Source organism: Mytilus galloprovincialis, chromosome 9 (genome assembly GCF_965363235.1).
Source record: "Mytilus galloprovincialis chromosome 9, xbMytGall1.hap1.1, whole genome shotgun sequence".
Lineage (NCBI taxonomy): Eukaryota > Metazoa > Mollusca > Bivalvia > Mytilida > Mytilidae > Mytilus > Mytilus galloprovincialis.
This window is the reverse complement of record NC_134846.1, coordinates 29781894-29796646: the sequence shown is the minus strand read 5'-3', so window position 1 is coordinate 29796646 and position 14753 is coordinate 29781894. Positions and strand designations below refer to the sequence as shown.

The window sequence follows — 14753 nt, the reverse complement described above, 5'->3', positions numbered from 1 at the left end:
GTCTGACAAAAACTAAATTCCTTCAATCATGGTTATATCTTGCCATACGTTTATATTGGTTCGTTAGGGGATTACTCAAAATCCTATTTGTGAGATGTAGATTCATTTCAATACCGAAATTTCGTCTATATATTAAGATTCACAAGTTATAACACGGAGGGGAGAAGCTCTGAAGGTACATCACTCCCATTTTGTTTGGGTGTGGACCATCGATGTTAACAGCAATATTAAAGAATAAGATGATAATGGTAGAAAGAACTATGGGCGTCATGTGGCAAATATAACATGCATATCGGACCATGAGTTGTCAATCTGTATGAAAAGATTTCCAATACAACCATATTATTGAGAAGGAATGTTTACATGCTATACTCTCGTACTAGTATTACAGGGTTCTTGTGGCGTTCACCTTAGACACACATCTTTTTAACGATGTTTAAAAAAAAGACAGAACCAATTTAATGTCATATTTCCCTATTTTTTTAATATAACTAAAAGTCTTTTATCTGACAAGAATACCCCTATTTAGCGGACAAGCAATTTATTTTTATAATTAGTGTCCGTCCAGTGGCATATATAACAATTGTGATGACGAATTCCTTCCTTTGGTCGAGAACAATCTTATTGAAATATAAATCTGTGATTTTACTATGTCCACAACTTCGATGAACCAAAGCAAGTTATACATCGACCTGTTCTCTTCTTCTTCTTCTTCTTCTTTTGGTATACAATAGTGGTAAACGGACAGAAAGTCACAGGACAAAAAGTCACAGGACATAAAGTCACAAATTTGATAGGACAAAAAGTCACAAATAATTTATTGACCATTATTTTAATATATAAGAATAAATCTTGAAATATTTACGTTTAAATACATATATTCATATTAAAGTTTAGGAAATGTGTCAGTATACTTGAAAAATTAAGATTTATTTAATTTTAATCATGCATAAGATGTTTTTCTTGGCACCATGAAGCCATTTAAGTGCCAAGTAACTTTGACATTTTGTTTTTTTAACAATTATTTGATAATCTTTGATATTTTTTTGATATATTTTGTTTAAAAAGTTGGTTTATATACAATAGTTTAAGAAAAATACAAAAATATTTTTGTAGAAATAAGCGTTTTTTATTCAAAGAAAATAATCAGAAAAAATGAATTGTGACTTTTTGTCCTGTGACTTTTTGTCCGTGACTTTTTGTCTGTGACTTTTTGTCCTGTGACTTTCTGTCCTACATTCACAATAGTCTATCGACATTCGATGATTACATACTGTTGGCATACGTGGACTAGTTTATTTACAAAACTTTTACCCCAATTTATTCAAAATATATATTTTTTTCTTATGTTCAATGTATACATGTATATATTTTAAATTGCGCTATAGTTCCGTAACTTTCTACCCAGTCGTATAAACGAATCGTCGACAAGTGCGTTCATTTTTTAAATCAATATTTCTGGTATGTTCCACTCTGTCCTTCACTATTGACAACGAGTATGTATTACATTTTCCCAAATTCACCCTTGAAAAAAATATTTAAATAGATTTTAATTTCATCAAATCTTATTTTTTTGGGTATTATTTATATTTTTATGAATAATATTCTTTACACCAGAAATGTTATTTATAAACAAGCGTATGCGTTTAGTAATGACAAGTAAGACAGACTTGTATATTATACATCTGATAGTTCAAAATGGAAAGTTATAAGTTATCGGCCGTGTACACTGATCAATACCTGCAGAAGTGAAACGATGCATGAACTTTCAAGCCCGACAGGAAATCGATTGAATACCTGGACGTGTCACCTCACACCCCTCACAATACCTTTGGAAGTAATACCTTTAGCCATGCTGGTGATCAGATGAGGGAAGATCAGAATTTATTTGAAAAAAGTTTATTACTTTAAAGAATTATGAACAAATTAGATTTTCGAAAACAATTTTCACGGAACACTTATTTATGATTTCAACTTTGACTTTTTACCTAATTCCAATATCAACAGTTTAAAACAACAGACCATGGTAATTAAAAAAAATAAGAATATTTTCCGTATGAAGTTAGTTAGTCGGATAAAACAACCGTACGAGTGACAAGATATCGACACGCAATTACGACTACATCGGTTACTGTCGTTTTGTTCCTTTGTGGTTTATAGACATATCGTTGTTTTTAATCGGGAAGGAAGACAAAATGGCCGAACGCAGAGAATTGATACTCTAAATTTAAAATCGATAGTGATCGTTTATCTAGCGGAATAAAACTTTTATATCTATGAATTTGAGCATTTTTATACAGAATGAACATAATATCAATTTTTAATTTTTTTGCGAAGTTTCCCTTTAAGGAAAAGAAGTAGTCACACATCTTCTTACACTTAAGGAAAAGAAGTAGTCACACATCTTCTTACACTTAAGGAAAAGAAGTAGTCACACATCTTCTTACACTTAAGGAAAAGAAGTAGTCACGCATCTTCTTACACTTAAGGAAAAGAAGTAGTCACATATCTTCTTACACTTAAGGAAAAGAAGTAGTCACACATCTTCTTACACTTAAGGAAAAGAAGTAGTTACACATCTTCTTACACTTAATTAGGAAAAGAAGTATTCACACATCTTCTTACACTTAAGGAAAAGAAGAAGTCACATATCTTCTTACATTTAAGGAAAAGAAGTAGTCACACATCTTCTTACGCTTTTAAAAGGAAAAGAAGTAGTCACACATCTTCTTACGCTTTTAAAAGGAAAAGAAGTAGTCACACATCTTCTTACACTTAAGGAAAAGAAGTAGTCACACATCTTCTTACACTTAATTAGGAAAAGAAGTATTCACACATCTTCTTACACTTAATTAGGAAAAGAAGTATTCACAAATCTTCTTACACTTAAGGAAAAGAAGTAGTCACACATCTTCTTACACTTTTAAAAGGAAAAGAAGTATTCACACATCTTCTTACACTTAAGGAAAAGAAGTAGTCACGCATCTTCTTACACTTAAGGAAAAGAAGTAGTCACATATCTTCTTACACTTAAGGAAAAGAAGTAGTCACACATCTTCTTACACTTAAGGAAAAGAAGTAGTCACACATCTTCTTACACTTAAGGAAAAGAAGTAGTCACACATCTTCTTACACTTAAGGAAAAGAAGAATTCACATATCTTCTTACACTTAAGGGAAAGAAGTAGTCACACATCTTCTTACACTTAAGGAAAAGAAGTAGTCACACATCTTCTTACACTTAATTAGGAAAAGAAGTATTCACACATCTTCTTACACTTAATTAGGAAAAGAAGTATTCACAAATCTTCTTACACTTAAGGAAAAGAAGTAGTCACACATCTTCTTACACTTTTAAAAGGAAAAGAAGTATTCACACATCTTCTTACACTTAATTAGGAAAAAAAGTATTCACACATCTTCTTACACTTAAGGAAAAGAAGTAGTCACATCTTCTTACACTTAAGGAAAAGAAGTAGTCACATATCTTCTTACACTTTTAAAAGGAAAATAAGTAGTCACACATCTTCTTACACTTAAGAAAAAGAAGTAGTCACACATCTTCTTACATTTAAGAAAAAGAAGTTGCAAAAAGTAGTTCCTTGTCTAAATAGGGTTTAATAAAGCCATGAAAGAGTTATGGGGTCATTAGTTCTGGCTGGATTTTTTAAAAAAATGAGAGAGGGGCTTAAAATGCCCAGAAATATTGTCCCTTCACTTATCTAATTTTAAATAATTTGATATAATAAGTTAGCGGTCATGTACAACAACTGGTATGTTGAACTGTTTACTGTGAATAAATCCTAATATAATTAACCAGATGCTCCGCAGGGCGTAGCTTTATACGACCGCAGAGGTTGAACCCTGAACGGTTGGGGCAAGTATGGACACAACATTCAAGCTGGATTCAGCTCTAAATTTGGATTGTGATTAAATAGTTGACACAGCATAGGTTTCTGACACAGAATGAATGTGTTCTAATGAACTTAAAATTTTTGTTTTCTCTTAGAGCAATTCACTATGCTGTTGAATATTAATCCTCTCAAAAAAATGTTTGAAGAAATTTTCTTTTTTATTTATGAAATTTCAAATGAGAAAACTTGAACCCAATTTTTTTAATCACATCCCCCTTTCCCTTATTCCAAAACTAATCTCAATTAAAATTTCTAATGGAGTTTGCAACAATAACTACTCATTTAAATACATCATAAAATATTAAGATGTAAAAAAACTGCTTGTTATCACTGAATGGTAAAGATTATTTTAATTTATCAGTTGGTAGTAAAAAGTGAATATACATTGTATATTGTATATAACAAAGATTTAAGTTGATTCTGGACAAAGAAAGATAACTCCAATTAAAAAAAAATCTTGCTATTGCACAATATTTTGCAATTAGATATTTCTTGCTTACTATTCTGGACAAAGAAAGATAACTCTAATTAAAAAAAAATTTGCTATTTCACAATATTGTGCAATTAGATATTTCTTGCCATTGCGCAATACTGTGCAATTGAAAAGACTTGCTATTGCACAATACTTAATATAATAATTTTAGATCCTGATTTGGACCAACTTGAAAACTGGGCCCATAATAAAAAATCTAAGTACATTTTTGGATTCAGCATATCAAAGAACCCCAAGATTTCAATTTTTGTTAAAATCAGACTAAGTTTAATTTTGGACCCTTTGGACTTTAGTGTAGACCAATTTGAAAACAGGACCAAAAATGAAGAATCTACATACACAGTTAGATTTGGTATATCAAAGAACCCCATTTATTCAATTTTTGATGAAATCAAACAAAGTTTAATTTTGGACCCCGATTTGGACCAACTTGAAAACTGGGCCAATAATCAAGAATCTAAGTACATTTTTAGATTCAGCATATCAAAGAACCTAACTGATTCATTTTTTGTCAAAATCAAACTAAGTTTCATTTTGGACCCTTTGGACCTTAATGTAGACCAATTTGAAAACGGGACCAAAAGTTAAGAATCTACATACACAGTCATGACAGTTAGATTCGGCATATCAAAGAACCCCAATTATTCAATTTTGATGAAATCAAACAAAGTTTAATTTTGGACCCTTTGGGCCCCTTATTATGTTGGACCAAAACTCCCAAAATCAATACCAACCTTCCTTTTCATGGTCATAAACCTTGTGTTTAAATTTCATAGATTTCTATTTACTTATACTAACGTTATGGTGCGAAAACCAAGAAAAATGCTTATTTGGGTCCCTTTTTGGCCCCCAATTCCTAAACTGTTGGGACCTAAACTCCCAAAATCAATACCAACCTTCCTTTTGTAGTCATTAACATTGTGTTTAAATTTCATTGATTTCTATTTACTTAAACTAAAGTTATTGTGCGAAAACCAAGAATAATGCTTATTTGGGCCCTTTTTTGGCCCCTAATTCCTAAACTGTTGAAACCAAAACTCCCAAAATCAATCCCAACCGTTCTTTTGTGGTCATAAACATTGTGTCAAAATTTCATAGATTTCTATTAACTTAAACTAAAGTTATAGTGCGAAAACCAAGAAAATGCTTATTTGGGCCCTTTTTGGCCCCTAATTCCTAAAATGTTGGGACCAAAACTTCCAAAATCAATACCAACCTTCCTTTTGTGGTCATAAACCTTGTGTTAAAATTTCATAGATTTCCATTCACTTTTACTAAAGTTAGAGTGCGAAAACTAAAAGTATTCGGACGACGACGACGACGCCAACGTGATAGCAATATACGACGAAAATTTTTTCAAATTTTGCGGTCGTATAAAAACATCAGATATAGAAACCTGATACACAAAATTTTTGTTGTTGCCTAATATTTGGATATTCATATTCTTGTTGTTGCCTTATGTGGATATTCATAAACTATTTTGTGTCTTCCAATGCAAGGAAAACATAAATAATCTGCTAGCTGAAGTTCTATATTGTACAATACATGCTATACTTACTGATCTTCCCTGGAAACCAATCAATAAATAATTAAATATTGTATAGATCTAAATAAAACTTAAGTTACTGCAAGTAAAAAAAACATCAGGGTGTGTAACATCAAGATTCTTGCTTATAGTCAAATACAATCATATATTGTTCTAGAATTATCTTAATCTAATTTGTAGTTTACTTGTTAACTCAGTTTTTCTAATTTCCCAGGACCAAATCAAATATGTGCACAACTGATGCTGAAGAAGAATCTCACATATTTATATAATTCAGATTTGACTTACACTATTTCCTTCTTCGTCATCCTCTTCTTCTTCTTCATCATCATCTTCCTCCTCCTCCTCTTCCTCGTCATCATCGTCCCTCCTTTTCCTCCTCCTCCTTCCCTTTTAAATGAAGTTATTATTTAAATGTATAATGCAGACAATATTATCTTTTTTTCTTCCCATAACCTCTTACTGTTCTTACTAACTTAAATGAAATTTTCATTCTATTTATTTCCCGATTAACACGTCCTTGTATTTTTACCTTTTCCTTGTTTTATTTTTCTTTTAAATTTGTTAAGGATACTTATAAGCTAATAATAATTCTTTAATAAGATATCATGTCCAAACTTTACAAAGTTTACCCAGCTGTTAAAGCCAGAACCATATTTTTGACATATGCTAAACATTTTTGTATCGCATGAAAATTTAATATTAACATGAACATAGTTATTTTCCCACTCTTATTGGTTTTTATTTTAAGGTGGTACCCAACACTTTAACTAAAATTAATTTGGCTCGTTTAATTTTCTTGAAATTTTGACGAAGTATTTACTTTGACCCTTGAACAAAAATATAAAAACTTTAAAAAATTTGAACCAACTGTTTAATCAGAAAAATACACTGGTTATATAGCAGTTTGACAAACACTTATTTTGATCATTGAGAAGCTTAATATTCCCTTATGAACACAACGTCATTAAAACGTTCTGCTGATTTTACAGAGTTATCTCCCTGTAGTGTTAGGTACCACCTTAAAGGAATTCCAAATGATTTTTTCTCTAGTTGCTAGATGATTAAGATATAAAATTCAAAGTATTTTTTGTTGATCATGGAATATTCTTAATTCAATTCATTGAGATTTGCACGTTTATTTCATTTTCTTCCCATTTACAATTGCTTACTTGATACAGGCAAAATTGTTATTTACAGGAACTAATTTTAATATACACTTTTCAATTTAAATTCATTTGTATGAGACACTGCATTTTATTTGTGTTAATATCCTAAATTCACTTCATCGTGACTTTGCCTTCTTAACCTTTTTCATTTGGGTATCAGTGATGAGTCATTTTCATAGATGCGTGTCTGATGTACAAATCATTATATACTCCTGGTATCTTTGATGATTTAATTTATGTTAATGAAGATAAGCACTTTTTTTCTTCTCTTCCCTTTAAAGATTTCTCTTAGCATGCTGGTTTTCAATATACTCACCTTCTTTCCTTTCCTTCCCTTCTTTCCTTTCCTTCCCTTTGGGACACCATACTGCATTTCTACTTGCTAAAATAGGAAAATATATTGATCTAATAATTGTTTTTTACATTTTCAGTTAAACATTATAATTGAATAATATTTCACACTTTAAGACAGCATTTTTTGTTAGAGATCTAAGAAATTAAAGAATAGACCTATGACATTCCTAATTCTAACACGTCAAAATAAAATACAGATAACCAAAATTCACGTCTTATTTTTCTGGACAACTCTGGATTCAATTAAAAAAAAATAGTTTTATAAAATAAGGTATGAATTTGCAATGGTATAGGTCTTGCAAAAATAAAAATACTTATTTAAAATTTTTATCACATAATTTTTTGGCAGCAATTAACAGCATGTACAGATATTGCAACAGTAATCTATCCCTCCATTGCCCATTCTTCAAAAATATAAAAAAAATTAAATCCCCAAAATTTTCCTAATTAACAATAAAACTTACTTGTCTCATCATCTGCTGCATCTGTTGGTGCATAGATGCCATTTGTGTGTCAATCCCATTTTGGTAAACACTGGGAGGAGCTGGAGGCGGAGCTACCTTTTTAATGAAAACAAGCTTCATCAGATTTTAGGGGTTTATAATAAGTCTTATGAGGCATGCTAGATAAACTATTCCTCTTCATTTCTTAGAAAATTTAATCTAATCTGTCTTATTTTTCTTCACAAATTGGAAATTTGCCTTTGCATTAAATACTAAAAACTTGTTTATGACCAGTCAATGACAGTTTGAAATTCAGGTCCACATGATAGTTGCTTTTGTAGCATAAGAGAGACAGAGTGACAGAATTTGCCTTCAAATGTTAGCCCTTGGTGACGGTGGTCGTTGAATTTCCATTTTTGCCTGTGAAAATATTACCCAGAATGCTTGTCAAGTTGTCAGAGTTCCAAGTAACAAATATTTTACCTGTTGATGACCAGCATACATTGACTGGCAGTTTGATGCAGCCGTGAAATTACCATATCCATTGCTATTGGTATAACCACCTGTAAAATACATAAGTATTCAAATGAGTATTTTCAACTTTGAGCAGAAAAAGGTTCAAAAGGATGCTGATAGCTATTAGTTTCAGTGACTACATAATTAAAATTTCACTTTTATTTAATTACTTCATAAAAAAGAATGAAACTGTTTCCAAAAGATACAGATAGTGATAATACATGAAGTGTATTATCATACACGTGTCATAAGGATATGAGATTGTCTAACTTTTCACTGAAATGCTCCTTGGAAGATACAGATAGTGATAATACATGAAGTGTATTATCATACACGTGTCATAAGGATATGAGATTGTCTAACTTTTCACTGAAATGCTCCTTGGATCTGATATTTTTGTTTAAAATTTTGGACACTTCTGTCCTGGAATTCTTACTTTGAAAACCATGCTGTCCTCCAGGGGGTGGGGCAGATCCAGTTTGGTACCCTCCTCCATATCCACCATATGGGGAAGCGTTGACATTATAGGCATTTCCATACCCCCCACCATATCCTCCTCCGGGGTATGCTGGTTGACCATATCCTCCTCCTGGTGGTGGTGGGGGTCCTCCTCCAAAACCCCCACCAAAACCACCAAAGCCACCACCTCCTCCTGGGTAATTACTCTAAAATATACAAGGAATTATTACTGATTATGCTGATTCCTTATTATGTGTGACAGTGAGATATACCAATTTTTGTGAATATAGTGGTACAGGTAAACCACAAATTTAAATGTTTAATTGATGTTATATCTACTAAAATGCAAATTATACTCAATCCACAGAAATCTGTACCATACCACCCCCCTCCCCAAAAGAAAATAGAGAAAAAGTTTGAGGAACAGCTTTTTGGACATAGATTGTCAATATTTTTTTACTGTACATGTATTACTATAACTACTTTAGAGAAGGGGATCCAGTTTACTGTATCCTATATATATTGGTCAGGTGTACAGGTACATGTACCTGCTACTGGATCCTTGCTGTGTGCTATCATGAAAGTAAATCATTGGGTGCCTTAATTCATTGTACTTAGGTTGATAACTTGCAGATTTCTCTGTTTTCTATATATATGTATTGCTGGTCACAGTGACATTTGCAAAATTTTGGAGGAAAAATTAAAGTCATAAGAAACGATGTTCTTCCAATTCTTTAACCAATGCATACAAACATCATAAACTTAGTCTTCTGTGCATGAATTTATCATTTTTTACGTGTAAATTTCGTATAATCGTTATTTTTTTTTTTCAATTGGTCAGTGCTGTTGTGAAAATATGGCAGGTACAATGTAATTAAAGTTTGTGTTTTGAAGCGGAAGTTTAACGATTGTCACCTGTTTGTCAACAATCGACAAAAAATCAACAAAAAAGCATGGAAATTGAGCCTGTGTTTAACATGTCAATTCAGATAATAGTTTATTTTAAGGACATCCATGCATATTGTGATCACCAAATTTTTACGAGATGGGTCACACTGAGGTCACTTTGCATACGGAAAATATGTCAGGGGATTAAAATAAAGTAAACTTCTTCTAAATATGAATAAATTAAAGAATTTTCTTCAGAAAAAAGTATATGTACATAAGTTTTATAATGAAAACTATCCATTGAGTTATAAAAAGCGTCTGCATTATTTTTTTGATTTGAGGTTTCTTATGACTAAGTCATTTTAACTAAATTATCAAAAAAATCTTGTTTTTTGCTACAATATCTATAAATATAACTTACCTGATAAAATGCCATTCTGAAAAAAAGAAATAAATTATGTTTATTATAATAAGTCAAAAACATACATAACCACAGTTATAATGTGTTAAAAGTTCTGTTCATGTTCAGTAAGAAAGATAGAAAAAATATGTTTATACTGTGACATGAATTTTACCATGTTTACAGGAAAGTGCATGATTTCAAAAGTCCTCTCTACTGCAAGTTTGGCCATACTTTTTAAAGTAGTTTCAGCCATGGTAGAGGCCTTAATTAGGACAGTAATTAAAGAGAAAAAAAAACAAATTAAAATCCATATTTTGGTCATACACAAAAAATGTGTTTGAACGTAATATAAATATATCAATTTAAAAATAAGATATTTTTATTTCAATTAAAGGGCCCATGATGAGCAAAGTAATTTATTACAATGATTTTTATAGTTGTTACAATAATGTTGACATAAATTATAAATATGAATTTAACTTATTCAATTCTTGGATGTTAAACCACAGCCAGATCAGAGCTATACACATAAAAAAAGGCATATAATATTATAAGTTACATAGTGTGCTAGTGACCTAATACGGTATATATGGGGTCAGTAAATTCCATATGGGGTGAGAGCGAAGCTCGAATCCCCATATGGAATTTACTGACCCCATATATACCGTATTACGTCACTAGCACACTATGTAACGAATTTATCTTACCAACTATCTGAACGTGTGAAATTAAGACTAGTGATTCTCATAATGAACAAGTCTTCAATACTGTTAGCATTAAGAAAATACTTCCATTGATGCCAACAATAACGACTTGTACGGTTTAAATGTGTTTTTTTATGAATTTGTTTTAATCTTAATCATCAATTTCTTCGTCTGTTGGACCTTTTAAATTTTTTTTCTCAGTACCGTTTTATTTTTTTATAAAGGGACATAACACCATTAGTAACCCTGTATGAAATAAGTCCCGCCCCCTTCTTACCTAATATGGAATATAAAGGGACGTAACTCCACTACTAACCGTGTATGAGATAAGCCCCGCCTCCCTACTAACCTAATATCAAATATACACGGTTTGCACGCGGACGCTTTTAACCAATCATATTCCTGGAAATGTATAGGAGGTTAGATAATACAATATATCTATTATTAATAGGCAAATATTCCCAATATCTTAAATGAGACAATACATGTATCTATACTATATTGATAGTTTTCTCAGTTCCAAACATTTATTAATATTAATTGCAATATTTTTCAATACCTCTAGGTCACTGTGTCTAAACCACACCGGCAAAATTTGATCGGACTCGATGGTATCTAACATCCGGCACAATGACGGAACATTAATAGACAGAAGAAAGATAGGTTTCTCCTTATTTTCTTATTTTTTTTTATGACATCGAAGAATATATATACATATACAACTATTTTCTATTGTGATATGCAATATTTTCTACAACCGTTCTATATTAACGAAGAAATAAGTAAAAATGCATGTCAAAATGAAGAATTGAGTGAACCTTGCCTCGAAATTGTTTAATTTCTCGTTAAATTGTTCACAATGTACGGAAAGAAAGGTACGGGAAGATAGATACTGACATGGAGATTGCAAAACTAGTCATTATGAGCATCTCAATACTTGTATTTCTGTGTATGGACGAAAGAAATGGGTCATGTCAAATCAAAATACACCGGTTTCGTCATTGTTGTTTCTACACAATCACCCGGTTTCGTCTATATATATCACCCGGTTTTTTATATTTTTTTTTAAAACCAACAATTTATGAAAAGCAACGTTAACACGGATCTGAACATTGTCTTTTGAAAGAATTTAAATATATATTTATTATAGAGTTAACTTGGCGTTGTTAAATTTATTTACATAGGTAATTATAGTAATACACATTTTCCTAATGAAAGGCGTATCCGTTATTTCACTGATCTTCAAACTAATTTTAAATGGAATATAAATCCTCAATAGCAAACACTGATATCTAATAATTTTTTTAACATTAACATAATGATATTTTTTTATATAGGTTTTATGATACATCGCAATATGTGACCCCCCTCCTTTTTTTTACGCTTAATAAACAAAATTTAAAACATCACCAAAAAATATGCAGAAGTTAAGATTTATATGGACCATAATTTGCTATTGGGCTCCGTTTCCTATAACTATAGAAAAGTGATAAAATTTGAATTACTGTAAGAAAAGTTGTAACTACATCTAAAGATGCCATTATTTTTATTAACATACAAGTGTATGCTACTCTTCCCTAGAAAAAAAATTGAAATATACGAATTTCAAAGATTCTACAACCGTATTTTTGTGTCGTTTCTCGCGTTACTTTTTGCTTCCGAAGAGCATAACGCTGACTGATTTATAGATAATCGTCACCGGCAAATTCGTAACTTTTGCTTTCAAATAACAAAGAACATCGACCAATAAGAATAGTGAGAAGAAAATGCCGAGAACTATAAGTATTTATGTAGCAGATGTTAGAACAGTGGCGTGATTTTTGTGTCCGATTTCGTAACGCAAATTTTAGATGATGTAATCTGCTTTGTTGTAATAGAATTCTTAAAAACAATATGCAAATATGAACTCTCGCGAGATGTTCAAACAGGTAAATCAGAGATGATTTACATTCTTGTTTTGATCTTCGTAATAATTAAGTAAGAAAATGACGTTATCGTTATGCGTTACATTTCACACGAAACAGAAGTCCAGTTATTTATTAAAATTGTTTTTGTCCTTAAGTTCTAATCATTTCCGGTCATACGTGAAACATGTTACTAACATGTGATCACGCCCCTTACAGCCGGACATACGATATACTAGTTCTAAACATTGTTTTTGTTTCCAACGGGATGTTAGCAAACATAATCTGTAGACTTATTTCGACTTGTTTAAAAAAGGAAAATACAATTTTCAAAGAGATTGCGCCGGGGGTCTATTATTATTCCTATGTGCATAAAGTTACATACGATCTTGTGTGAAAATAAATGCCCAATGACTTGACAAAATCGATTTCAAATTTGACCGACGTTTAAACACACTACGTTTCCCAATAACGATGTAAAGGGTCCTTGGAAAATTCAATCGAAATTACGTCTCTTTTCATGGTGCCGATGTTCGTTGGATTGATTTTGCTTCAGCAGTAAATATTACTGGATATTTTAGGTGAATAAAGATAATTAAATGAAAAATGCATGTTGATATACCGTTACACTAGGAATGTACAAAGTTGGTAACTTTGTCACAATTTTTAATTATTTTTTTTTATTCATGTTCTGCAAACACTTTTCAGAAACGCAATAAACTTGTCAAAGGAAAAGTAAACTTTTACCAGGCATGACTTGAAAGGAAGTACTTTATTGATTTTAGCCCACTAAAGTAGGTTAAAATGTGGAAACCATGTAGATGGTGTACAGGTCACAAATATCACATGGTGCCTATTTTAAAGATTTTAATTCCAAGTTAAAAGTTTTTTTCTTTACTGGATTTAAAGAATTTTACATTGCCAATGATTTGGAATAAATTTTATATAACTGGAATTTCAAAACCAAATATAAATATATTTTTTTGGCCAAAACATTAAGATACAACGATTATGGTATCCTGTATCAATGAAGAAAATATGGAAAATTCTGAATAAATTGTACTAATTGTTTTCAAAACAAGCACATATTTAGGAGTTTTATAATACTGTTACATTTAAGATGGATTTTAAGAAAAAGTATACTGTTCAGATTATTTTAAGCAGATTTTGCAATAAAATAAAACTAAAAAAATGCTTTCGGTTTCTTATGGTTTCCTGTCACGTTTAAAAAAAACTTTAATATAACATTGAAAATAGATTTTAAATATTACCATGAAGCAAGTAACACTAGTAATGGTGTTTATTTATGCCTTTTGAATTATATTGTGCAAAATAAAGAAAATAAAGATTTGTTTCCTGTTTGGTTTCCTGTCACGTAAACGGTGAATCAAAATGTATTAATTTTTTCTCGAAAAACTCAATTGTTCCATTCATACTATTCTAACACCAACACAACCCACAAAATAAAAGTTAAAATTTTAGAACTTATAAAAAAGGATACAAAAAGAAACCAAAGGCCGAATACCAAATTATGGTCCATATTACTAAGAAGTGTGTAAAGTTTGATGCAATTATGATAAATCGTTTTGAGATATGACGCGACATGTTAAAAAAAAACACACTCCTGTTTTACTTACAAAGTCCTGTAACTCAAAAAGATTTAATTTGATTTTCACTAAAAGGTTTACAGATCGATTGACCATTTCAAGAAATAAGTTACATGCAAACTTGATAAGCTGTTCTCAAGTTACGGTGTGACATGTTTACGCTGGACAGAAGGATAGACGGATAGATAGACGGACGGACGGACAGAATGACTGATAGTAGGAGGAACGGACGGATGGAAGGAATGACAGATGGACGGACGAACGGATGTATACATTAATACGTCCTGTCAAAATTGTGACGGGCGTGTAAAAACGCAATGAAATGAAAAAAAAACTCTTAATTAAAGGGCAATA

General features: G+C 31.2%; 1 protein-coding gene across 1 annotated transcript in view; it reads right to left on the bottom strand.

Moving 5' to 3' along the window:
- Window positions 1-10218, bottom strand: part of LOC143044769 (annexin A5-like) — a 29533-nt gene extending 19315 nt beyond the window's left edge. Inside the window, exons 1-6 of the mRNA XM_076216931.1 lie at window positions 10203-10218; window positions 8871-9099; window positions 8402-8481; window positions 7940-8035; window positions 7438-7503; window positions 6241-6342 (exon numbers count right to left, since the gene is read on the bottom strand). Coding sequence (XP_076073046.1) covers window positions 6241-6342; window positions 7438-7503; window positions 7940-8035; window positions 8402-8481; window positions 8871-9099; window positions 10203-10217 — 588 coding nt within the window. The 5' untranslated portion in view covers window position 10218. The remainder of the gene's footprint in view (window positions 1-6240; window positions 6343-7437; window positions 7504-7939; window positions 8036-8401; window positions 8482-8870; window positions 9100-10202) is intronic.
- Between the last annotated feature and the right edge of the window lie 4535 nt (window positions 10219-14753).